Source organism: Rhinolophus ferrumequinum, chromosome 8 (assembly GCF_004115265.2).
Source record: "Rhinolophus ferrumequinum isolate MPI-CBG mRhiFer1 chromosome 8, mRhiFer1_v1.p, whole genome shotgun sequence".
NCBI lineage: Eukaryota > Metazoa > Chordata > Mammalia > Chiroptera > Rhinolophidae > Rhinolophus > Rhinolophus ferrumequinum.
In genome coordinates this window covers 62,746,543-62,773,058 of record NC_046291.1, presented here as the reverse complement: position 1 = coordinate 62,773,058, position 26,516 = coordinate 62,746,543, and the positions used below count along the sequence as shown (strand labels likewise).

General features: G+C 34.6%; 1 protein-coding gene across 23 annotated transcripts in view; it reads right to left on the bottom strand.

The window, feature by feature from the left end:
* The window catches only part of BAZ2B (bromodomain adjacent to zinc finger domain 2B), a 245,977-nt gene that overhangs the window by 109,665 nt on the left and 109,796 nt on the right, over positions 1-26,516 (bottom strand). For all 23 annotated transcript variants that reach the window (XM_033112763.1, XM_033112772.1, XM_033112767.1 and 20 more), the window contains one exon: positions 11,199-11,346. In XM_033112763.1, the coding sequence (XP_032968654.1) occupies positions 11,199-11,343 (145 nt within the window). In that variant the 5' untranslated portion in view covers positions 11,344-11,346. The remainder of the gene's footprint in view (positions 1-11,198; positions 11,347-26,516) is intronic.

The window sequence follows — 26,516 nt, the reverse complement described above, 5'->3', positions numbered from 1 at the left end:
TTTTATAGAATGCCTCTCCATGTGCTTTTTTTATAGAATGCTTTCTCATGATTAGAGGAGGTAACGCATGACTAGGAAAGAGTACCGAATGCGCCACTCTCGGCGCAGTATCTGGGGTCTATGATGATGCTATGTTTGCAGTACTGGTGATATGAACTTTCATCTCTTGGCTAAGTTGTTATCTGCCAGGATTCTATGTAAAGTTACTACTTTCAGACACTCTTTTTATTGGGGAAAAAAAAAGTCACTGAAGGCCTAGGTAACCTTGGGAACAAAAGCTGTCACCCTATAAGATTGAACATGGTGAACAAGATTTTGATTCAGTTCTGCGAATGATGTATCAATCTTCAGGCAAATAACTATTCTTAAAAGATAGGAGTAGTTCCTCGTTTGCAGTACGTATTTCTGGTAGATCAAATGAAAGGATTTAGAATTCATATATTAAAATGCTAAAAAAACATAATATTTATGTGTACTTCTATGTTCAAATATAAATGTACTCTATTTTAATCATGGAATAGAAAAATGTAACTGAAAACAATCTAATTCTAAGATCTTGTTTTGCTTATGTTTCAGTATATTAAAAAGTCTTAGTTTACCCATAATGAACAAAAATTATTGAAATCAGCTTTGAAAAACATATTGGGTATATTAATTTGCTGGGACTGCCATAACAAAGTACTACAAACTAGGTGGCTTAGGACGACAGGAATTTATTGTCTCCTATTTCCAGAGGCTAGAAGTCTAAAATGAAGGGGTTGGCAGGGCCGCGCTCCCTGTGATGGTGCTAAGGAAGGATGTATCTGTTCCACACTTCTCTCCTAGCTTTTGGTAAACATAGGCATTCTTCCTATGTCTTCACACGGGCTTCTCTCTGTGTATGTCTCTGAGTCCAAATGTCCTCCTTTTATAAGGATACTAGTCCTGTTGGTTTAAAGCCCACCCTAACAATCTTGTTATAACGTGATTGCCTCATTTAACCTTGATTACCTCTGTAATGATCATATCTCCAAATAAGTCACGTTCTGAGGTCCAGGCGTTAAGGACCCCAACATATCATTTTTGGGAGGAAGACACAACTTATTCTGTAACACTGGATTTCTTTTTTAAGAGTACTTAATTGATTTGAAGCCATTCTTTTCCTTTAGTAATTTACTGCTAAAATTCCAAATTAATATTACAAAGTTCTAGTCATAAAAATTATGTAAAATAATATTTCAAAAATATGTGGTGCCTTGTGATCAAACCCCTCATTAAATAAACTGACTGAGGGAGGAAAAAAGCTAGACAGTTTAACATTTGAGGGCCTTTATTTACAATTTATAGATATCTACAATATAGACAACTCAACTAAAAAGGAAAGTAATGTTAATAATAGTTCATACTATAACATAAATACTCAAAGAAACTGAAATAAAAGTTTAGCATTATTTCCAAACCCTTAAGAACAGGCCTATTTCATTCTCTTGATTCTCTAGACTGTAAACTAAACTTAAGCCCTGGTTATCTTTTAAATAAGAAGTTCTAATTAAATAATAACTTTGGACTTTCAGGGTTTTACTTATTCATTGCCTCTTCACTAAGGTCAACTGATCTTTTAAAATTCCTTACTCTGTGGCTTGTAAAGTCTATCCCAACTAAAATCTGCAAGTCATTTGGTATTACTAGAGCAAAGCATAACTTAGCCTAGAAAACTTATTAGGGTTAATTTATATCTAATTTTCAAATCCTAGTCCTGCAAGTTCATCTCTCCTTCCATTCCTTTCTTCAATAATTGTTTCTTGAGTATATATTTTTGTGCAAGGCAGTTAATGGAGACATAATAATAAAAGAAAAACAGATATGGTCTCCATCCTTTAAATGTAGAAGAAGGGACAAATGAGCAAAACAGCAAATGTGTAATTACAAATTGTGAAGAGTACTATGGAGGAAAATATTAGGTGCAAAAACAGATAATAGTGGAACAATTACATAGACACTATGAAGAAAGAAGACTTCTCTAATTAATGTCTCAAAATATTTAATCCAAGATAAAGCATGCAAAAAGAATCATCCTTATGAAGATCTTGCAGAGGGAGAGCACGTTTGAGATCCTGAGTTGGGAAAGAATGTTTGTGTCTTTAGAAATGAAAGGTCAGGGAGGCTAAAAGATAATGGGACACAGTGTGAACAGTAACAGATAAATTTGAAGTAGGCAGCGATTAGATCATGGAGGGTGTTATCAGGTTAAAAGTACAAAACACCCAATTCAAAATAGTTAGGGAAAAGGTGAATGTATTGATTTACATAATACAAAAGCTTTTCTAAAAGGCTCACTTTAGATAAAGAAGACTGATTGAAAGTTTACTAGGAACAAATTCTCTGCCAGATAGGCCCTTCCTTCCTTCCTCCCAGGTTTGTGGGACTAAAGGGTATCCTTCCTCACTAGTTCCAATAAAAATCCCAGAATGGAATCTCTTTGTCTTTGATTAATCTGATTTGCATCATGCGCCCATTCCTTAACCAATCACTATTGTCTAGGAAATAGGATGTTTGGAATGGCCAGACTGGGTCATATGGCACCCTCTGGAGTCTTAGGTGAATTTTTTTTTTTTAAGTTACTTTTTTAAAAAATGGAGGGGGGAACAACATCAGGTATCGGTGGGGTAGTAGTGAAGTGGTTGCACAATTCATCCACAGAAGGTAAGTATAAAAACTGATTTAAAACAACAACGAAAAACACTAAAGATACTGGAAAGCATCCAAAAGCAAAGAAAAACCAGGGGAGAGTTTAATCTGGAAAAACGGTAACGAGAAGTGGTAAAAAGTGTGACTTTGTGGCGTACTGGTCTGATAATGCTGCCTAAACCTCACAGCGATAACTACAGAAAAACAGTGGGAGAAGAAAGAATAGGCTTATCAACTAAAGGTACCCAAGGTCAGAATCCAGGAGTGAGAAAATATCAGAAAATTTAAAGGGGAAATCCTGGCAGTGAGCAAACCACAGAAAGAATGAGACCCAAATTCAGAGTTCAAACTATCCAAACAGCCAGCTATAAGAACACTGTGCGTGAGTGGGGAAGGACTCCCGGGACGCTGCAAAATAGCAAGCAGAAAACATAGAGAAAGAGAAGGCTACACACAGCAGATCTGTTTATTTTGACGTAATTCTTAATTGAATGAATTCCTTCACCATGATTCGCTTAGATAGCAGAAAGCCTGAAGTGTCAGAGTACAAAGTCCAAAGCTGGCACAGCAGCTGTAAATTAGAGGGAAATCTTACAAGCAAGGAAACTACAGAGAGAAAAAAAACTCATCTCTGCCTAAGTATTTTCTGGCTGACTCACAGTACTTACTTCTCTGGCACAAAGGAGACCAGAACCAAAGTGGGCCAGTCTAGACAAGCAGAAGTGGGAAGCCAAAAAACTGAGCGCAGATTATCATCAGTATGTTTCTGACCACAATGTAACTAAAATGCACATCAATAAAATATCTAAATGTTCAATTACTGATTTGTAAACAATGCTTCAGTCAGACAATTCACAAAGGAAAATAGAAAACATTTTTACTAGAATGATAATGAATGAAAACTTATCAAAATTTGTGGGATGCAGCTAGAGCAGTCCTTAAAAGGGAAATTTATGACATTAATGGATAAATACAAGAAAAGGAGAAAGGTCTTAAATAAATGAGCTAAGCTTTCCCTTTTAGGAAAGTGGATGGGGGGTAGGGGGGAGAAACTCACACTCACAGAAAAACAAAGGAAATAATGAGGGCCAAAATCAATGAAACACAAAATTGAGAAAAGTCAATGACACCAAAAGCTAGTTTGTCAAAAGATCAATAAATTGATAAAGCTCTAGTCACAAAGAAAAAAGAGAAAGGCATAAACTATTAATATCAACAATGAAAGAGAGGACATCACTATAAATTGTGCAGACATTCAAAGGATAAGGTACTACTTGGAACAACTTTGTGCCCATAAATTCAATGACTTAGAAAAAAAATAGATAAATTCCTTGAAAGATATCAACTACCAAAGCCAACTTAAGAAGAAAAAGGTAATCTGCACAGTTTTATACTGAAATTTAAAAAGTTGAACTCATGGTTTAATATCTGTCAACAACAACAATTAAAAAAAAAAAAAGCCTTCGAGACCCAAGTGACTTCACTGGTGGATTCTACCAAACATTTGGGGAAGAAATGATACTAATACAATACAGACTCTTTCAAAAACGGTTTTCAAAAAGGAGGGAGTGGTCAACTGTGTTAGTTCTGCAGAGAGGCTGAGTGAGATGAAGACAGAAAAGTGACTTTGGTGTAGATTGAAATATACATGAAAGATGAGGAAAGGAGAAAGTATACGCAGCTCTATCTTTTGAGAAGTTTGGCTACAAGCAAAGCAGAAAATAGGACAATAGCCAGAAGAGCATTTGAAATGGGGGGAGGAAGCATATTTAATAGCTATTGCTTTTTAGGATGGGAGATACTACAACATGCTTTTATACTAATGGACATGATCCAGTAAATAGAGAAAAATTAATGTTACTATATAGAAAGATTGAAGTCTTTGAAAAGTCTTTTATAGTCTTTAGAAAGGAAACATTAGATATTTCCTGTTGTCTGTGACAGTTAAGAGCCATATCATTTTAAGTTTAGCATTTATTCTATTTTGTTTAATTTACATTGTTACACAGAACAGTATATCCGGAGATTTACAGTAAGTATACACGAGCTAGTAGATGCACTAATGAAACACAATTTTATTCTGAAGAACTGTTAAAATAGGAATAAAGCTCATATATGTGTATCTATATCAGAAGTTTATTATAATACATAGGTGAGAAGGTGTGGCGGGGGAGAGTTATCACCCGATGAGCTCAAAGGGGTAGATAATTAGTTCATTTAACATTTGTTCCAATCTCCTTTAGTGTACCCTCCTGTGACGCAGAAACTGGGCAGCTAAAAGATTTACATTTATTTACCAGTCTCTTGCAGCCAGATTTCTGGATGTAATTTAAATTCTGCCAATCAGATGTATTTGGAATCAATTAAAACTTGAGTTAAGCTGACAGATTGGCAGCACGTGAGGTATCCTTTTCGCTGGTGCGGATCTAGCAGGCAACACAAACAGCCCTTGAGTCAGTTATGTTGGCGGGTCCCCGTCACTGAATTACAGACGAGGTTGTGGGTTATGGAGCCATCAGCTGGAACAGCGGTATCCTGACTGAACCAGAGGTGGCTTCCTCACACAGGCCACTTAAACAGCAATGCTCTGAACTCCTTCACGGGGGCCAGGGGCTAGCTGCTCAATAATTTTATAAATACCTAATTCCCAGGTTAAATCTCTTTTTTGCTTAAAACAATTTAGTTGGTTTATGTTATCTCTAGCTGAACTGACTGATATATCAACCAACAACTCCTGATGGTGATAGTTCCCAAACCAAACCCCAATTCAGTCTATCACAAGTGGCCTAATGTTGTATAACTTTATAAGTTTCAAAGTAATACTAAATGAGAGGTATGTGAAATCTTGAAAAATTTCCTTGGAGGTAAAGGAGGGATTCTTAAACAAGACAAAAAGCATAACCATAGATAAAAAATATTGATAATTCTTACTATATTAATACTGGAAGGTCCATTCATCAAAAGACAATGTAACATAAGAAAGACACAACATAGATTGAGAAAATACACCTCCCCAACACATAACTGAAAAAAGGATCAGCGTTCAACATACAAAAAAGTCATAAATCCATAATAAAAAGATATAACCCAACAGAAGTATGTACCAAAGCCCTAAACAATCACTTCAAAAAGAGGAAATCCAAACGGCTAAAAACTTATGTTTCACCTCGGTGAAACATAACTTCATATTCATCACTGACAAAGAAATCATCAAGTCTGACAATGACAAGTGTTAGCATGGCTGATAAGTATCAAAATTCTAATACACAGTTGGGAGGAAAATAAATTGGTACTACTGGTAAGGCTGAAGACGTTGTCAGAAAAGAATGCTTATATGTGTTAGGACCCATGGATAACAATGGTCACTGTATTTTAATTGGCAAAGTTGGAAACAATGCAAATGTCCCCCAACAGAAGTGTGGATATAAAAATGGATGCATATTCCATTCAAATGCAAAGCCAGGCCAGGCTTTGTCCATCTGTGAGAATATAAGAGCCAAGGTGGTGTTTTAACAGATACCTACTGTTTATAACATTGAAAATGACGCAGGAAAAATGGGACAAAGGAAGCTTTTGCTGTGGAGGACTGATAATACCTGAGGAGATGGGATATATATCTGTAATTCACATGTGACAAAATTATCTCAACTTTACTGATAGGGGAAGAGTACTTGAAGCAGTACACTGTTGTGGGTAGAAGCAGATTTTATACTTTTAATTGGGGATTTGGGGTTTTGCATTTAGATCACTTTAGCTGATGGCTAAATAGCAAGATTTATATTTAAAAGCAACTAAAAAGCATAGAGATGTGTTTTATAAAAAAAAAAAAAAGTTACAAAAAACAAACTGTGCCTTTTACCCTTTAAAACTCATTTCCATCCACACTTCTCATGACATCACTCTTCACCCAGATATCCAAGTCATGTCAGGGCTCCTCTCTCACAACATCGCCTTATCCAAATTCAGTCATTACACCCCATAAAAATCTACTACCTAAATATCTCTGGAACCTTGTTTCTTTCCCCATCTCCAACAACTCTTTAATTTGGGCCCTGATCATTTCTCACTCGGATAAATATAAAAACCTCCTTAAATGTCTTTTTTTGCCTCTAGTCCCATCTCCATGGCAAATTGGTGCCCTACCTGCCACTAGAGCTATCATTTTCAAAGCAGTGTGATCATACAAAACCCCTCCACTTGGATGACATATGAATAAAAATAATGGTTACAATGTAGACACCTACTACATGCCAGGCATTATCTTATTTATGCTTATAATGCTGCCAAATGGGTATCGTTTTATCTATTTTATAGATGAGGCAACCAAAGCTCAAAAAGGGGTAAGAAATTTACCCAAATTCACATAGCTAATAAATGGACAAGCCAGGATTCCATTTCAGGGCCTTACAGTTATAAAATCCTTGCTTTTAATCAATCCATTATTCTGCCGAAACTTCTAAGCATGGCACATGATATTCTAAATGATCCGACCTTAGCCTACTCCCCAGCTTGACCTGTCCCTCTGCTCCACTTAGCCATAGCAGATACTGCCTACCCATTCTCTCCTTTTTCCTTACTAAGAACCTCTATTTTCTTCAGGACGGCAATATGTTCAGCTAAAAACTATTTTCCCTGGCCTCCCTTGAAGCTGAGATTACCATTCACACAGTTCTGATGAAAGAGACGTAAGTGGAAATCTCTAGATGGGGTTTCTGGGAAAGTTCTTTAAAAGGGGTCAAAGTAAAAGGCATGCAACTTTTTGTGCCGCCACCCCCTCCCAACTTCTTTCTTCCTAGAAAACAGTGTTGTAGGTGGATCGGCCCTCGTACAGCCATGAGATACACACACGAGCATCAAAGTCCCTTACTTCAGAAGACAGAATATGAAATTCGAAGGAGTCTGGGTCTGGGGTCGGCATTACCCATCCCAGGATATCCATCTGGGGACTGGGTTGGAGTGCTTATTTGCCATGTTTTCCTGTTGATAGTTAACTACTGTCTTAACTGATACATAGCCTAAGTTGTGGCCTTACTGATCAACTTGTAATTTCTTCAATATACCACGACTTAACATGCTTGTACAGAGGTAGGTGCCTTGCAATTAAGATACATATTTACATCAGTCTCTTTAATTTAAGAGAAAAGCAGGAATACTCCAGCTTTAACTAGACAAATTTTAAAGTGTATCTGTTTTATTCATTCAGCATTTTATAAGCTTTCATTTGAAGGGTTCCATCTTTAAAATGGTTTGAAAACCGGTGGTCTGTCGAACAGCTTAGCTATTATTGAAATTTCTCAAAATTCTATCTTTGTATTAGGCCAAATGACCACAAATCTCAAACAAATCCACTTTGTAAAGTTTAATTGTACAACTATGCTTAAATACTACTCCCTGAGCTTTCACTCAGAGCCAGTGTGTGGAACAGTCTGAATATCTGTGAAACTGGAATGTTGGATGTTATGCATCATTTGGCCTTTTAAACAAAGGTTCTGGTAGCATATTCCCCACACTACTCAGGGCCAGAAAATTGTTTTTTTTCTGAGGCACTGAAACACTTACTAGCACTAGTATCCCATTATTTTTTCCCTTTATTCTTAGCAGCTAGTTTGTTAAGTTTCTATTCATTTTTGGTGGCTTTCTTCAGTTAATACCTTTTTACTTTTTCGAACGTATCTTTAGATATTTTTATTGTTTTGTTTATTGCGCCAATACATTTGTTAAAAGCTGTCCCAAATTATTTTTTAGAAGTAGGTAACTTATTTTTTAAAAAATCATACCTTAAGGAGAAAAGAGATACTGTATTTCTTATATTCTGGTAAGACCAACAAAACACATATATGCAGAAGGCCTCAGATTAATCAATTTTTATTGCAGTGTTATTTTCTATCCAATTTACTGTAATAAAATGAAAGGTATTTTATGAAAGGCAACCCTCCATGGTCCCTACATGTTATCGCTGGATATGCCAAGAATGCAAGGCCTTGACTGACCACTTTTTAACCAATCCATTTCTCAGGACTGCATTTGCACTGGTGAGCCCTGAAGGGGGAGACAACATCTCCTTCCAGACAAAGAGTGGGTTTGTTATCATTTACTGTAAAAGCAGAGGATTCCCTAAGCTCAGTATTCCTTAGCTGTGACATAAAACCATTGCATTTATAAGATCCAACTGGGCTCCTGTGTGTCACCCCTGGGGGCGCAGGAGGCACGGGGAGCGAACGCCAACATGCCGCTCATGCTATTTGCTGTGCCATACGTAATAAAATCTCTGACCCAGAGTCCCATGTCTTCTGCCAGCATCCATAATAGGTACAGGCTAACGTGTACATAGATAAAATCTCAGATCCTGACAAGGTATTGATTCAAAAGAAATCAGTTGATCATTCAAAGTTTGAAAGCAGGTTTGAATTACATCCTTTGCAACTCAGAGGAATTCCTAGACAAGCCATTAATGATGACAGAGGATGGTCAACTATTATTAAAGTAACTGTTTAAAACAACAGAATGTCCTCAAAGGAGCCATTAAAGAATTGTTGAAGCTTTGACATTTCAAAGATGAAAATCCTGTTTTGTTGTCTCTATATATCAAAAAAATTGAGGAGATTCAAATTGTTTAAGATAAAGAGGCCAGGTCCTTTACCACGCTATAATTTTATTTTAAAATGGAGATAATTATCAGACAATGACTAGGCCAAAAATAATGAATCAGACAAAAGACAGGGAAATAGGATAAACTGAGTTATGCAGGACAACCGAGCATTTTCTTAAGTAATCTATGTGTTGGAAGTTAATAACAGGCTTTACTTTAGACAAAAACCACAATACTGTGAAAGTTAAAAACTAACATCATTTTCCTAGAAAGTGAAAAAAATCATGCTGTAGGTACTAAAAGCACAATGTATTAACAGGGATATAATTTCAGAATATAGAAATAAACTATACCTTCATTCACGGTAAGCATTTCAACATAAAAACTCAACAACCTTTTTAATTGGCAAATAAATGATAAAAGTTATTCCTTTCCAGACAAGGAAATTTGCGATGTTATTCAACAACTCCGCATACCCCACCCCTCAGCAACTCCCAACAATCACTAACAAACAAATAGTACCCAACGTGGCTAATCAAAATCGTAAGTCAGTCAAGTGTCACCAATTCCGAAAACTAAATGAGAAATACGTGATAGCAATGTGTCCAGAAAACTCAAGACTCTGTACTCAAAAATATTACTGAAAAGTTCAACATAAAAACAGGACATTTCTCTAGAAACATTACATATATTAAAGACATTCAGAAAAAGTTATAAAACGCAAGAAATAAAAATTTAAAAAAATACAACTATGTGCTATCACTTGGACACAGTAATGAGGTAAAATGCCAAGAATGGCATTACCTTTTCTGAACAGAGCTTATCATCAAAGGCATTTATCATTTATATGTAGCCATCATTTTATATACAAGGGAAGTGTGCATGAAGTTGTTAAATGACTCAACCAAGATTATGCAGGATAACAGGGATTTTATTTATTTGTCAATGTAATTCTATTTTATTTTAGTTATTTTGCAATCACTAAGAAAATTTTAGAAAAGTATTCTGATAAAACAATGACAAAATGACATCCTTCTTGTTATTATTCCACTGATTTAAAAAAATCAAAATAATTAAATACATATTTGAAAATTTGCTAGGATAGTTTGTTAGCAAACATTCCACATTGATGGATTTCGCTTACCCCAAATTACAAATCTAGTTTTGAAAAAGTGAAATATCATTTAGTTCTACTGCTTACAAACATATAAAATTATCTACACAACTAAAAATCTTCTTAGTGATAAAGGAATGAGTTAGTTAAGTTTAGTTGTTTTAAAAAAAGGATGTTTTCTACCAAACCTGTGTTGGTGCAAAGGGTGATTTTTTGGGGGGAGGGGGTAATTTAAAATACTTTCTACATTATTAATCAAATTGAGGCTATTTTCATTTCTGAAATAAGCTCTCTTTTTTAGCAACACAAGCTTTGTTCATGTTTAAGAGAAACTTGTCATGTTCTAAACTCTTAAAATATTTTCCATCAAGTAAATGATCTACCTTAGTATACAATACATCTGTGAACTGAGGTATTTAGTGTTTGTTGAAGGTCATTTCAAACATTGGAAGCAAATTTAAGGCAAACGGTTTACGTAAGGGTTTACTCTTCCCACCAAGGATTCCTTTGTATTTCTTCACTCTTTCATGGGCCTATTGTTTTAAAAAGACTTTGCATGTATTAATTTATAATTGAAATGGTGACATTAATATTAAACTCAGACAGAGGACTTCCAAAAAGCAAGAAAAGCTTGGAACAACCAGTGCTACCCCAGTGTGCTAATAAAATCCAGAAAAAGTAGAGATCAGATATTCAGTAGAGACCTAGCCATTGTTCAACAGGTCAATGAGGTAATGAGAACAATTTATTCAGAATTCAATAAAACACTAGGAACACAAATTAGTAAAGAGATGGCATTCTAAAATTGAGTTAGTAAAGGGTATTTACCACATGGGTTGATTGTAGAGCTAAGTGAAGCAGCTCCAGTGGAAAGGCCGCCTTTTGAAACCGATGAAGCCACAGAAGGTATAGACGATGAAGTTGGGATAGTAGAGGAGGCTGTTGAAGATGGTAACCGTTCTCCAGACTCCATTATCTATGAGAGAGAGAAAAATGTTGATAGTATTAGACAATGGGATTATTTAAAAGAATTACACATACTTAAAATAAGTCAAACTTTTGGGCATACTTTTTAAAAATATGAAATAAGTTTGGAATATATGTTCTTCAGAAAGATAAAATATGGAATAACAAAAACATTATAATTAAAAAAATCAATTTATGAAATAATTTTAATGTTAAGTATACATTCCAAATCCTCTTTTAATAGACTTACAGAGTTTCCTTATATCAAAAAATGCATTAATAGTGTTTCGAATAAAGTAATTTCACAAACATGTGTGTTGCCACAACCTTAGGAAAATTAACATATCAACTTCTTATTCTTCCTAAATCACCTCATCACCTATTCAATTACAATACCTATACTGTCTTAATAAATCAAGAAAATAACACCACATTTAAATGGACTGTAACCCTGTCTTTTAAATCCAGATAGAAATATACTTGTAGGTCTTAAACATCCAAGAATCTGACTTGGTAATCCCCACTACAGTGAGTCCCCCCAAAAAGACAAATACATTTTAGAGATTTTACTAGAGTCAAGTTTGAACTATAGTCTCAAAATGGCCTTGGCATGACTGATTTATAATGACTGAACCACTTCTAAGCATCTTTATTAATTTGCTTAGCTCTTTTGGGTACAATTTTACATTGGTCTTATTGTAATAATTTAAGTTGACATTAAAAACCTAGAATAGAAATAGGTAAAGAGGGTCAAAAGATATAAATTTCCAGTTATAAAATAAAATAAGTGATGGGATGTAACATACAGCATGATGACTAGTGTTAACAATACTGTATTGTATATTTGAAAGTTGCTAAGAGAATAATCTTAAAAGTTGTCATCACAAGAAAAAAAATTGTAACTGTGTGGTGACGGATGTTAACTGGGCTTATTGTGGTGACCATTCTGCAATCTATAAAATATCTAATCATTATGTTGTACACCTGCAACTAATATAGTGTTACATGTAAATGATACCTCAATAATTTTTTTTTAACCTAGAATAGGTTATGGTCATTTTAATACTTTCTGCATACACTGATCCCACAATTAAGCAAGTCACTCATGGAGTTCATAGTTGTTTTGAGGAATACACAGTTTATAGGAAGAAACAAAAAAAGATTCTGCTCACCTATAAATTTATGATCAACCACAAGTAAACTTTCATCATTTAAATAATCTAACAATCATGATTTCTGTAGAGATTCCATCCCAATTTATATAATTACTATATATTTTCTACGAAAATAGTTTGATTTCATTTAAAAATGCTGACCACTTAAAATAATACAAGGTTAATATTTAAAAGTTGACTAAATCTATACAGTATGTAGATGGTTTTTCTCATGAGATGAATACATATGGTAAAGGTAATCTCAGGTTGCACATAGCATCATTACTAAGACAATTTGAATGAGTTTTCCAATCATATATAATTAAAAAACTTCATATTCTGGAATGGCTGTCAATCATCTCCACAGGTACCATGTTTCCCTGAAAATAAGACCTATCTTTTAGAGCAAAAATTAATATAAGACCCAGTATTATTTTATATTATATTATATCATACCATATCATACCCGGTCTTTTAGTAAAATAAGACCATGTCTTATACTATTGTTTGCTCCAAAAGACGTATTAGAGCTGATGGTCTGGCTAGGTCTTACTTTCAGGGAAACACAGTAATGGTACAGCTATAATGAATGTGGCCATATACACAGAACTTTTTTTACTCTTTATCAGCATTCATCATGGAAAGGCATACTTAGTACTGATGGCTACATGGAACTGATACTTAAAGGGCAAGTTTTGGGTCATCAAAGAGTAACCAATAAGCTTTGAGACACGAGATTGTCTGACGGCAAGGCCTATCTATAGCTGACACCTTTCTCTATAAACTATTTTCACCATCTCATTTCACTAAATACAAAAAATGTGGATTATTTTACCTAGAGGGAGTTTACAGAAAAAGACAGTTTTCAACTCTTATAGCTGGTATCTCCACTGTCTCAAAAAAATTCTAAAATGTGCTATTTAAATTTATTATAATGTAAAAATAATAAAAGGTGTTTTTTCCAAATGTGCCTTTGTACTGCACAGCAAAAATAATTTGGTGATATAATATAGATAAGCACTTTAGCTGAGTTCTTGGCATATAAGAGCTCAATAAATAATAGTTATTTTTTTATAGTATAGTAAATTATAAACTCTAGGTATATTTCCTTCTGTTAATATAACTTGATTCAGGACCAAAGTAAGGAAAACCCAAAAAAATGCAAAATGGCAGCCTCTATAGACTGCTCATTAAAGATTACTTTTTCAGGACATTTGTTAAAATTAAAAATATACAGATATTGGATCTTGCAATCTACTTTTGAGAATCTATTCCATAATAATGAAGAACCTGTAGGCTCTTTATTATAGCATTGTTTAAAAATAAAATAAAATTTAAACCTGGCAATAAGAAAGAGTGGAACTAGAGCTAGTAGTAGTATGAGGTATGGGGGCCCTTTTTAGTTTTAGCAAAAGTGCAATTTTCTCTTTTATCTTGGTTCTTTTTGTTAATTTAAGTGGGAAGGGGCTTAACTCTTTTTTAAAAATATGCTTATGCAGACATTTTCCTTAGAAGTTTTATTATATAAATTATATATATATGTGTTATTTTATTTCAACTATTTTGTTCTGAGATATATATTGTTAGTCAGTATGATCTCTCAGGTGGCTGGGTATTCTCCTCGTATGTAAAGTACTCTTCTTTTACACTGGTTGTAAGTTTTAAGTATTTTTTTTTCATGTTTTAATAGGTATTTCTTAGTTCTAGTAACCCAAAATTTGGTCAATTACTCCATGTTCATCTTACACATACCCTCCTTTTCATGTTAAAGAAATTTAACAAATCTACTCTAACCTTTGTTACTCTAGAATAAAGATTGTTATGCTTGACTTAACAAGGATTGGCTTTTCAAATTTTTTTTTTAAGCTAAATATTACTGAATTCACATTTTATTAACTATTGTCCCCGGCTAAAGCACAAGCATAGCACCGGAATCATAGCCATCAACCTGACAGTTAAAAAGTCAGAAGGTGATGCGTGTGTAATTGTGAATAAGCCACAAAACAATCGCTGGCTTACCATACTGTAAGAACTATTCAAAGAAGGTTTAAAATACATGTGTGCCAAGGGACGCTAAATGCAGTAGTTGAAACTATGAAGAAACACAAGATATCTGCATAGATGCAAAACATCTCCTCCAGAAGATTTACTAATTAAAAAGGGCAAGAGTAACTTCACAGTGGAGAAACTACAAAACCTGCAACAAAACACATCATTTATCTTCTGATCCCCTTAGAAGGCCATATCACCTCTGTGGTAGTCTTCCCAATAACGCACAGCCTCAGTCAAACCATGAAAAAACATCAAACAAACCAAAATTGAGAGACCAATTACAAAACAACTGACTATTATTCATCAAGTGTCAAAGTCATGAAAGAAAACGAAAGACTGAGAAACCTCCATAGGTTAAAGGACTAAAGAGAGACTACTAAATGTGGGATCCTAGGTGGATTTTAGAACAGAAAAAAGATACTAATGGAAGAACTGGTGGGATTCACATAAGGTCTATAGTTTAGTTAATAGTACTATACGAATGTTAATTTTCTCATTTTTATAATCTTGATAATTGTACCATGGTTACAGAAATTATTAAAATTAGGGGAAGCTGTGTAAAAATACATGTGTACACTCTGTATCTGTTTTGCAACTTTTTAAGTCTAAAATTATTTCAAAATAACAAGAAAAACAAAAAAACACAAAGTCTGGCACACAGTAAACATTCAAAAAATACATATGCATTGGGGTTGAAGAATGTAAACCTAAACCTAGAAGAAATGAAGATACAGATTACATTGTGTCAGTAAGACATTTGGTAATAGATGTTATCTGGGTTCAAAAACTGTGTCAAGCTCATTAGCTATGACTTTGTATAAATTATGTAACTTCAGTGAATTTCCAGTTCTTCATGAGTAAAATGAAGATGTAGTTGGGAGGATTAAATGAGATAATCATGTAAAGTGCTAAGTACCTAGCATTCAATAATTGTCAGCTATTGTTTTTAATAAGTGAACATCTGTGTGTATAATTAGCCATGTGTACATGTGGCAGTAAAAGAAACTTTAAGATATTTTTAGATTATTCATTTCAAGTACTATTTCAGAGTCATATCTCTTTAAAGGTTATATGTATGCTTCGCATGCTATGTTTTTAGCCAGATAAATTTTCTGTTAAGAATTAAAAATGAACACTTCACAACTGCATAAGTAACAATGAAACTTTCAAAATAAGGGTGCTTTACCATGGAATTTTCAAAATTAGGTGGAAAAAAATATCGATGAAAATCAATACATTAATTTTCAGTTGAAAATATACAATTACTCTATGACCACATGAGTCATTCATTATTGAAGCATACTGCATAAAAATTGGAAGAAACCCGTTTATTCAGATTATTTAAGAAAAACATGTTCATTAAAATAAAAACAGTTCAGGTATTCAAGAATCATTTCTTCCCAGATTTCTGTTATGGCCCAGTATCGAGATCAGATATTTGCACATCTATAATAGCCTTTCATTCTGACACTATGTGTTAAGAATCCCACTTTCAGGCGGCCGGATGTTTCAGTTGGTTAGAGCACCAGCTCTGAACAACAGGGTTGCTGGTTAGATTCCCACATGGGCCAGTGAGTTGCGCCCTCCACAACTAGATTGAAGGCAACGAGCTGCCGCTGAGTTGCTGGAGGGGTGGCCAGATGGCTCAGTTGGTTAGAGCACGAGCTCTCAACAACAAGGTTGCCGGTTCAATTCCCGCATGGGATGGTGGGCTGCACCCCCTGCAACTAAAGACAGAAAACAGCGACTGGACTTGGGGCTGAGCTGTGCCCTCCACAACTAGATTGAAGGACAATGACTTGGAGCTGATGGAGAAAGACACTGTTCCCCAATATTCCCCAAAAATAAAAAATAAAAATATTAAAAAAAAAAAATAAAAGGAATGCCACTTTCATCTTAGGTTCCAAACCACCAACAACCAACTGACTCTTTTTGGCCCAAAACAGCCCAGATCCCACATGATCAAAATTAACAAAATATAATAACATAACTCCCCCACCCACAACACACTCACCTATGGAAGACTATCAATCACTAGCTATGTATTTTAACATATGGCCATTTATGAGAGTACACTTTCTAATGTATAACTTCATAATTATTTATAAGCTAACCAGGTAAGATAAAGATTACTATAGCTGTAACTTAACATATAACACGGCGGTAAAAAATAAATTTGTTTATATGAACAACAGGAGGAAATGTGTGAAAGATGACGAAGTGATCATAAATGATTTGATGCATTTATACTCATAGATCTTCCCCATGTTCTAAAGTAGTTCTCAACCAGAAGTGCTTTTGTCACACTTGCTTCATCCACTCGGAAACATTTGGCGCTATCTGGAGACATTTTTGATTGGCACAACTGAAAGGGTGCTTTCGGAGTTGCATAGATAAGAGGCCAGGGACCCTGGTAAGGACCCTCCCATGCAAGGGCATCTCCCACACGGAGAATTACCTGGACCAAAATGTGACTAGTAATGCTGAGGCTGAGAAAGCCTGATCTCAAGTACCAAAGACTGCGTTACTGGGAATACAATTAACCAAAACGGTCTGTTAATTAGTAATTCTAGATATTTATTATAATACAATGATGCAAGTTGGCTTAGTACCATTGCAATAAATGAGAAAAATTACATTCAACCTATATTTTGGGTCAGCACACCTCCAGAGTCTATTATTTTACATTTTGCCCTAATTGTTTAAACTTGACAAGGTATGATGTACAATTAGCACATATCATAATGCTCATTCGTGAATTTACTGTATTTTATTAAGATGATATTTACACCAATCCTGAGAACAGACAAAAATCAGAATTATCACAACTTCTTCCCTGAATGATGCTTCCTCTATACTGCAAAAAGATTCAATGATCAGTTGCTAATGATAACACTGTTCAAATTCATGCATATACAATGTTATTTTTTTGTGGAATCATAGTTTTTGGACACTGACAAATGCTAGGTGTAAGCCTGAACAAGTACAAATAGGCAAAGGCAAGGCATGTTTGCTAAAAATATATAAATATGATCAGCTGCCCTGTGTTTCAATTATAATTCCTTTATTATCGAAAGTATAGCTATAGAATAGACTGAAGATTCAGAAAGTAAACATAAAAATAGACTTAGATATTTCTCCTGGAAGGAGTTTTTTAAAGAGTGTCTTTATCTTGGCTAACAATACCAAATGTTCTCTGCAGGAGTTCAAAGCACACAAGTAAATTTGCTGAACCATAACTTCTTCTTACAATGTAACCTCAAGTGAAAATAATAATTAGAAAGAATATCATGAGATAGTCACTATGCTGCTTCTTTGGTTTAGTAGGACCACTAACAATAGAGACTTGCAAGTCCCATTATTTTTTAAAAGTTCTGACAAAGACTTTTATAAACTATTCCTTTAGATAACTTTCAGGTAACTGAACATTTGAACAAATAATGTTGCAAGATATTCAGTAGCAAAACAAAAACCAAGCAACACATAAAAAACAGTTTTGTTAATGGATTTTGAGAAATAGGCAATGAGGCAGATTCTTAGAATACAACATGTTTGAAGGGAAATGATTCTATTTAATTTTTTTTTATATACCTGCATTCAGAAATAGTTATTTGAAGGCATTAAGTATATTTTGGTTTAAAATATGAATATATAAAGTGGATCAATTTCCTTCGCTGCTTGACACATTTTAACTACCTTTGTAAGCAGTCGAACAATTAAAACCCAAACAAAAGTGGGCTGACAATCAATCGGGTACTGTGTGTTGCAGCCTATGATCGGAAGCAAGTCTCAGACACCCCTAAATAATAGTTTCCCTATCTGAAAAATGATAGGATTAAATTAAACTAGACTTCAAGTTCCAATCTGAGCTTTATCAGGTTGATGGTGTTAACACACACACACACACACACACACACACATACCCCTTCACATTGCATTAAAATATTTAACAATTTAATTCTATTTTTTTTATCCTCCTTCCATTGCCCTTAGTTCTAGCTACAAATGTGTATCATGCTAAATTATAGATTTCTGTTCAATCTTTTAAAGATTTACTCGTCTTCTTTGTACCTCAAGAGACATTAAGATGAGAAAATTATCCAAGAGTAAAGCACTGATTTTCATACTGCTCAGTAAATATCTATTCAGGGAGAATTCTTTTCCATCCAAAGGATTAAGTGTGCTCTTGCATCAATGAGGGACCTGTGAGCAAGAGGTTATCTTAAGATATAAGAAAAGATATAAAATAAAATTAAAGGATGATCTGAGCAAGATTTACCATGTATGAATCAACTAAACCATACGTAGATCTATGTATTTAAATATTAACAAGAATTAGAAATTTCTAACAAGGGTACAAAGGTTAGAAGGATATATTAAAAAAAAAAGACAATGTCTGGTTAATTGATCCTTTCATTTACAAATACAACGGGTTCCCCCAAAAAAAGCAAGCAAAAAGACCAAAAGCTTTGCTTAAACTAAGAAGCACAATTAAAATTAACTGAGATTTCTAAGACACATTTCTGGATAGTAATCGAGGTCGATGCACAACAGATTGAGAAAACAAAGTAGGATAGCAAAGAGACATCGAATTACTCTATATAAGATTTCCACATACACTCAGAAGCCAAGGAAAGATGTCAAAACATATTATACTGATGTAATAGAATAAAAATTCCCTTTCAATAGGGCAGAAGTAGAGCTTCCCTAACAGGGAAAACAACATACTTCTTAAAGACAAAAAATGAGGGTAAGAATGAATATTGTGCAAAAATATGTTTTCCTAGTCATCCTAACATTAGGTTTGTCTTTCTAATATTATCACTCTATTGTTTCAATTTATCCAAGAAATATATTCCCACATTTGGGTAAAAATATATGTGAAGGATGTTTGCTACAACATATCAATTGCAAAAGACTTTAAAACAAAAAATTCCATCAGTAAGGAATTGTTTACTTATGGTAAACTTCTTTAATAGAATACTATACAGCTGTTATAAAAGAATGAGGTAGATTTATACTAGCTAATTGGTTAAATGAAAAAAGTAAAGTGAGGAGGAATAAAAATGGCAAGACCTTATGTGTGATAAAAACAGGGGAATACATTCTTATGACTATGATCACAATATTTCTGGAAAAATATATAAAAAATTGGTAACTTTGTTTACTTTTGGTAAAGTGACTAGGGAATTGGAATCTAAGATGGGGCACCTATTTTTCACTGTATATCTTCCAACACTTGAGTGATTTACCATGTGCTAGTATTAATGACAATTAAATAAATTTTTAATAAGAGAAAGATTTCTAAAGGTTTGTTATTGCTAGAAATTACCTTTCAAAATGTTCTGCAGGGAGTTCTGGTTCAAGGTGATGAGGTAGGAAGATCCTGAACCTCCCATTACACACTGAGTCTACAGCTACTTATGGGACAACTTCCTCTCAATAAAACCTAAAGGCTGGCTGAGTGACAACTACACATCAGGCAACAAAGAGAAAACCACATTGAAACAATAGGAGACGCCGGGACACCCTGATGTGAGGACCTACAACCAGGAGGGAACTCAAACCCAGAGCTTCTCTCTGAGGGGTGAAGGGGCTGAATCCCACATTGGGCCTTCCAACGTTTAAGGCATAAACTTGAGAGACAGCCCCCGAACATCTAGTGTTGGAAACCAACAGGGCTCACATCTGGAGACGCAAAGGATTGTAGTGAGCTAGGAAACTGCTCTTAATGGGCTCACTCTGGGACCCAACGACCAAGGGCCCAGCTCAGAGGCATGTGATCAAGCCCAGACTTAAAGTGAAGGAGGCTCCCGTTTATATTAAAGCGTTGACCTGAGGGGCAGGCATCTAATCTAACACACACACATCTAGGATCCTGCTGGAACACTCACTGGAGTGGAGACTGGGTGGGTCCATCGTCCTTACCCTTCTTTGCTGTGCTCCAGCATCTCTTAACCCCGAGATAACTGAAGACTTTTTCCAATCTCTCCCCATCTTTATGACCAGATGAGAGAAGAAGTAGTGGGAAAGAAGACCTAGGGAAATGAGAGCAGTGGGGAGGGAGTGAGGTAGGGAAGGGCATAAGGAGGGAGGGAGACTAAGATTTCAGAGCAACACCGCATCACTGATAGTCTACACTACCAGAAAGAAAGAAAAAAATATTTGCCTTGCAGTAATTTTTAACTGATGAGTTTTCATGAAAGTACGATGCCACCCTTCATTCTCATCCAGGAGGCAGGAAGGTCCACGCCCCACTGTGTTTTCCCTATGCTTCACTCAAGCTTTCTCTATATAGACCATATCATCTAACTCGCCAGATAGGATGTTTTGCTATTGAGGTAATCCTTGACCCTCAATAGTGGGTCACGTGACCCCACTCCTGTGGTCAAAGCTATGAGAACCAGACATGACCCAAGGAGACAACGGCTAGCCAGAAATCTATGACGGGTATTAGCCGCCTCTAAAAGATGCTACGATCTAATCAGATTCTCTCTGACCCGACGCTTTAACTAATGGAAACAGGGCAACTTATTGCTGAGATGGAGATCATAAAGGCTGTGGTCCTAAGAATATACAAGCTGAAATAAAAAAAAAAAGTGTGTTGGAAAAAATGTCGGAGGGCAGATATACAGAGAAGCTGAGTGGACCTGATAGAGAGAAGATGAGAGTACGGCCAATCTCAGGTTATTTCCCTTAAACGTGACTTTTGATTTTCTTATATTCCCTGAGACCTCTCTATCCTTTCCAATATCTATCCTTTAATTTGAGTTTTAGTGGGTTATTGGTACCTGCAACTGAAAGAGACTGACAGAAAACTTCCTAACAAATATCCTAAAGCTGTATCTGACTAATCCTAGCCCACAATTTCCCATCTTTGAACTATAAAGCACTTTGGCTTCTACCTAGGAAGCTGCCAATTACATTGACCTTTTACTGCTCTGTATTTCTTTTATGAATTCATTGTATTATTCAACACATAGCCAACATGTTTGTTGTGTCTTCGTTTCTGAATCAGTAAAATGGGATTAATTACACCTACTTCAAAGGCCTGAATTCAGAAGAAAATATCTTAATTTCTTCAAACTAAACATCCAAGAGTGGGAAAACAGCTCATTAAAAGTCAGCATTATTTCTTTGATAAGTTTAAACAAAAACTAGTAAAAAATATAAAGAGCATTTCACTTCCAAGCAGATTTCTTTCAAGGTAAACCTGAGTGGATGTTCAAGAAGCATATCGGGCTATCCCCTATTCACCTGCCTCTCAAAAGAGTGTTATCATTAGCTTAGCTGTAGATAATAGTATAATTTAAAGTTTTGTTTTAGATAACAGTGAAATTTTCATTTTACTTTTTAGATAACGAAAATAGTAAAACTGCTTTTCCTGAGAAGATAGTACATAATTTTATAACTTCCAATGTTCAAAAATTAATTTTGTTCAGACTCTAACTCCTTTTATCAGTAATCTAGAGACCAAGTTTTCTTCTGTATAACATTGAGTATCTCCAAAAATTCACAAATAATTATGACAAGTCACTCTAACATTCTATTAACTATAAAATTTAGTCAAATTATGTATTAAATTGTCCTTTTAAGTATACTCTTATTTTCTTACTATCTTCTGAGTTGCATATAATTTGTCCATGTCTTACTGTACCAACATTAATATTAATATTGCTAGTTTTTATTTGAAAGATTCAAGACCCTCTATAATGCTTTTCAGAGAGAATTTAACTGCCTACCTTCATAATACAAGGTTCTAAGTATACATCCTATGTGTCTTTACATGACTTGCACTAAATACATGAAAACAATTAACAGTTAAATACAGAAATATAATGAATATAACTAGGAGTCATTCCTTTAATATTTCAGCAAAGTAAAACAAAGTACCAACTCAGTAATAAAATCATTCTAAAAATGAACACTGAGATGATAAAAATGTTTAAGTACATTTTATAAGTATCTTACTGATTACTAAAATAATATATGTAGTCTAGTGATAAAACCATATACACCTATTGGAACTACAAAACTGTACTTTAAATGCTCATCTAAATATTCCACTTTATATGTTCAAAAGTTAAAAATGTTTGAGTTTCTCAAAAGGCTAAAACAAGAGTTATCATATGACCCAGCAATTTTTTTCCTAAGTATATACCCAAAAGACATGAAAACATGTCCACACAAAAACTAGTACACGAATGTGGAAATAATCCAAGTGACAATAAACTGATAAATAAATATACAAAATGTGGTATACCCATACAATGAAATATTATTCAGTAATAAAAAGGAATGAAACATTGATATATGCTACAACACTGAAGAACTTTGAAAACATGCTAAATGGAAGAATCTGATCACAAATGATCACATATTGCATGATGCCATTTATATTAAATGTTCAGAAAAGGTAACTATATAGACACAGAAAGTAGATTAGTAGTTGCCTTTGGCTGTGGGAAAGTAGGAGAAAAATGAGGTAATGGGGATTTGGGGGGGGATGATGGAAATATTTAATTGATTGTGATAATGGTTACACAACACTGAATACACTAAAAACTGAACTATATACTTTAAATGGGTGAATTGTATGGTAGGTGAGTTATATGTCCATACAGCTTTTATATATAAAAAAAGAATATTTGGATCTCATGTTGATAAAATGCTACTAACTTAATGCATTCTATTGAAATTTTAAAGTCAGTATTCTCAATTCTAGCCTCTTTATCCAAGTCTAAATGTAGAATGTACCTAGTATGATCTTTCATCTGTCAATAATCAAACTCTCAGGCACTCATCCCTTTAGTTAATTTGACATCTATAGATACAGATATAGATATAGATGATATAGATATAGATATATATAATACACAACACACACACAACACACACACACACACACACACACACACACATATTTTCTAGAAGCATACAACCTTCCAAGGCTAACTCAAGAAGGAACGGAAAACTGGAACAGACTAATTACTATCAGGGAAATTGAATTAGTAATCAACAAGCTTCCAACAAACAAAGGACCTGTACCAGATGGCTTTATGGCGGAATTTTACAAAACGTTCAAAAAAGAATTATCACCTATTTTCCTCAAACTATTACAAAAAATCCAGAAGGAGGGAAGTCTCCCAAACACTTTTTAAGAAGCCATTATCACCCTGATCCCAAAATCAGACAAAGACACTACAAAAAAAGAAAACCACAGGCCGATATCCCTAATGAACATAGATGCAAAAACCTCAGCAAAATAAACAGAATTCAGCAATACATTAAAAAGATCATACACCATGATCAAGTAGAATTCATTCCTGGGGTATGCAAGGTTTGTTCAACATCCACAAATCAATCAATGTGATACACCACATTAATAACACGAAAAATAAAATCATATGATCATACCAATAGATGCAGAAAAAGCATTAGACAAAATCCTGCAGTCATTTATGATAAAAACTCTTAAGAAAGTGGGAAAAGAGGGACTATATCTCAAAACAATAAAGGTCATATATGATAAATCCACAGCTAGCATCATACTCATGGGGAAAAGCTAAAGCCATTCCCCTTAAGATCAGGAACAAGGCAAGGTTGCCCAGTTTCTCCATTTCTATTCAACATAGTGCTGGAAGTTCTAGCCACAGCAATCAGACAAGAAAAAGAAATAAAAAGCATCCAAATTGGTAAGGAGGAAGTAAAATTGTCATTATATACAGGTGACATGATACTATAGAGAGAGAACCCTAAAGACTCCACCAAAAAAACTATTAGAACTGATAAAAGAATTTAGTAAAATAGCAGAACACAAAAGTAATATTCAGAATTCAGTTGCATTTGTATATACCAATAATAAAACATCAGAAGGAGAAATTAAGAAAACAATCCCATTTACAACTGATTCAAAGACTATAAAATACCTAGGAATAATTCTAATCAAAGAAATAAAAGACTTGTACTCAGAAAATAATAAGACACTGAAGAGAGAAATTAAAGAAGATACAAATAGATGGAAACATATACCATGCTCGTGAATAGGAAGAATTAATATCATTAAAATGTCCATACTGCCTAAGGCAATATACAGATTCAGCGCAATTCCTATTGAACTACTGAGGACATTTTTCACAGTAATAGAACATATAATCCTAAAATTTATATGGAACCATAAAAGACCCCAGATAGCCTCGGCAATCTTGAGAAATAAGAACAAAGTGGGAAGTATCATGATACCTGACATCAAATTTTACTACAAGGCTACAGTAATCAAAATAGCATGGTACTCAAATAAAAACAGACACATAGAACGATGGAACAGAATAGAGAGCCCAGAAATAGATCCATGCCTCGATGGTCATTTAATCTAAAACAATGGAAGCAAGAATTTACGGTGGGGTAAAGACAGTCTATTCAATAAATGGTGCTGGGAAACCTGGACAGACATATGCAATAAAATGAAGCTGGACCACCTCCTTACACGATATACAAGAATAAATTCAAAATGGATTAAAGACTTAAACGTAAGATCTGAAACCATAAAACTCCTAGAAGAAAATATAGGACGAAAGTTTACAGACATTACCCGGAGTAACATTTTTATTTATATATCCCCTTGGGCAAGGGAAATGAGAGAAAAAATTTATAAACAAATGGGATTATGTCAAACTAAAAAGTTTTTTCACAGCAAAGGAAACCATCAATAAAACAAAAAGGGATGCTACTGAATGGGAGAAGATATTTGGCAATGATAATATCTGATTAGGGGTGAATATCCAAAATTTATAAAAATCTCACTCAACTTAACTCCAAAAAAACAAACAACCCAATTGGAAAATGGGCAGAGGACATGAAAAGACATTTTTCTAAAGAGGACATACAGATGGCAAACAGACATATGAAAAAATGCTCAACCTCATTAATCATTAGAGAAATGCAAAAATAAAAACCATAATGAGATACCACCTCATACCAGTCAAAATGGCTATCATCAATAAATTAACAAACAACAAGTGCTGGAGAGGATTTGAAGAAAAGGGAACCCTTGTGCACTGTTGGTGGGAATGCAGATTGGTGCAGCCACTATGGAAATTAGTATGGAGGTATCTCAAAAATCTGAAAATGGAACTACCTTATGACCCAGCAATTCCACTCCTAAGTATCCATCTGGAGAAATACAAAACTCTAATTCAAAAAACTTTATGCACCCCTATGTTTATTGCAGCACTATACACAACAGCCAAGACATGGAAGCAACTGAAATGCCCATCGGTAGACAACTGGATTAAGAAACTGGTACATTTATACAATGGAGTATTATGCAGCCATAAAGAAGAATGAAATCTTACCATTTGCAACAATATGGATGCACCTAGAGAACATTATGCTAAGTGAAATAAGTCAGATGGAGAAAGACAATGATCTCACTTATATGTGAAACCTAAAGAAAAGAATAAACAAATGAACTAATCAGAAACAGTCTCAGAGATATAGAGGAAAAACTGAGGGTTGCTAGATGGAGGGGGGGTGGAAATGAGGGAAAACGTGAGGAAATTAGAAAGCACAATCGGAAACCACAAGACTGCCATGGGGATACGGAAGTCAGTTTGGGAAATATAATCAATAACGTTGTAAAGATTTTGTAGGGTATCTGATGGACACTTGTCTTATTAGGGAGACCACTTCACGGATGATGTAGGTGCCTGATTACTGTGCCGTACACTTGAAGCAGAAGCTGAAAAATAATGTCAACGACAATTTGATATATATATATATATATACATATATATATGTATTCACAAGAAGTGGAGTACAGCATTAGGAATAGAGACAGTGGAAATATACAGCTGTATGCGATGTCAGAAGGGTAGTAGATTGGGGGAGGGGGTGATCACTTTGTGAGGGGTATAAATGATAAATGTCTAACTATTACATTGTTTTGTACACCTGAAACTAATAAAACTAAAAA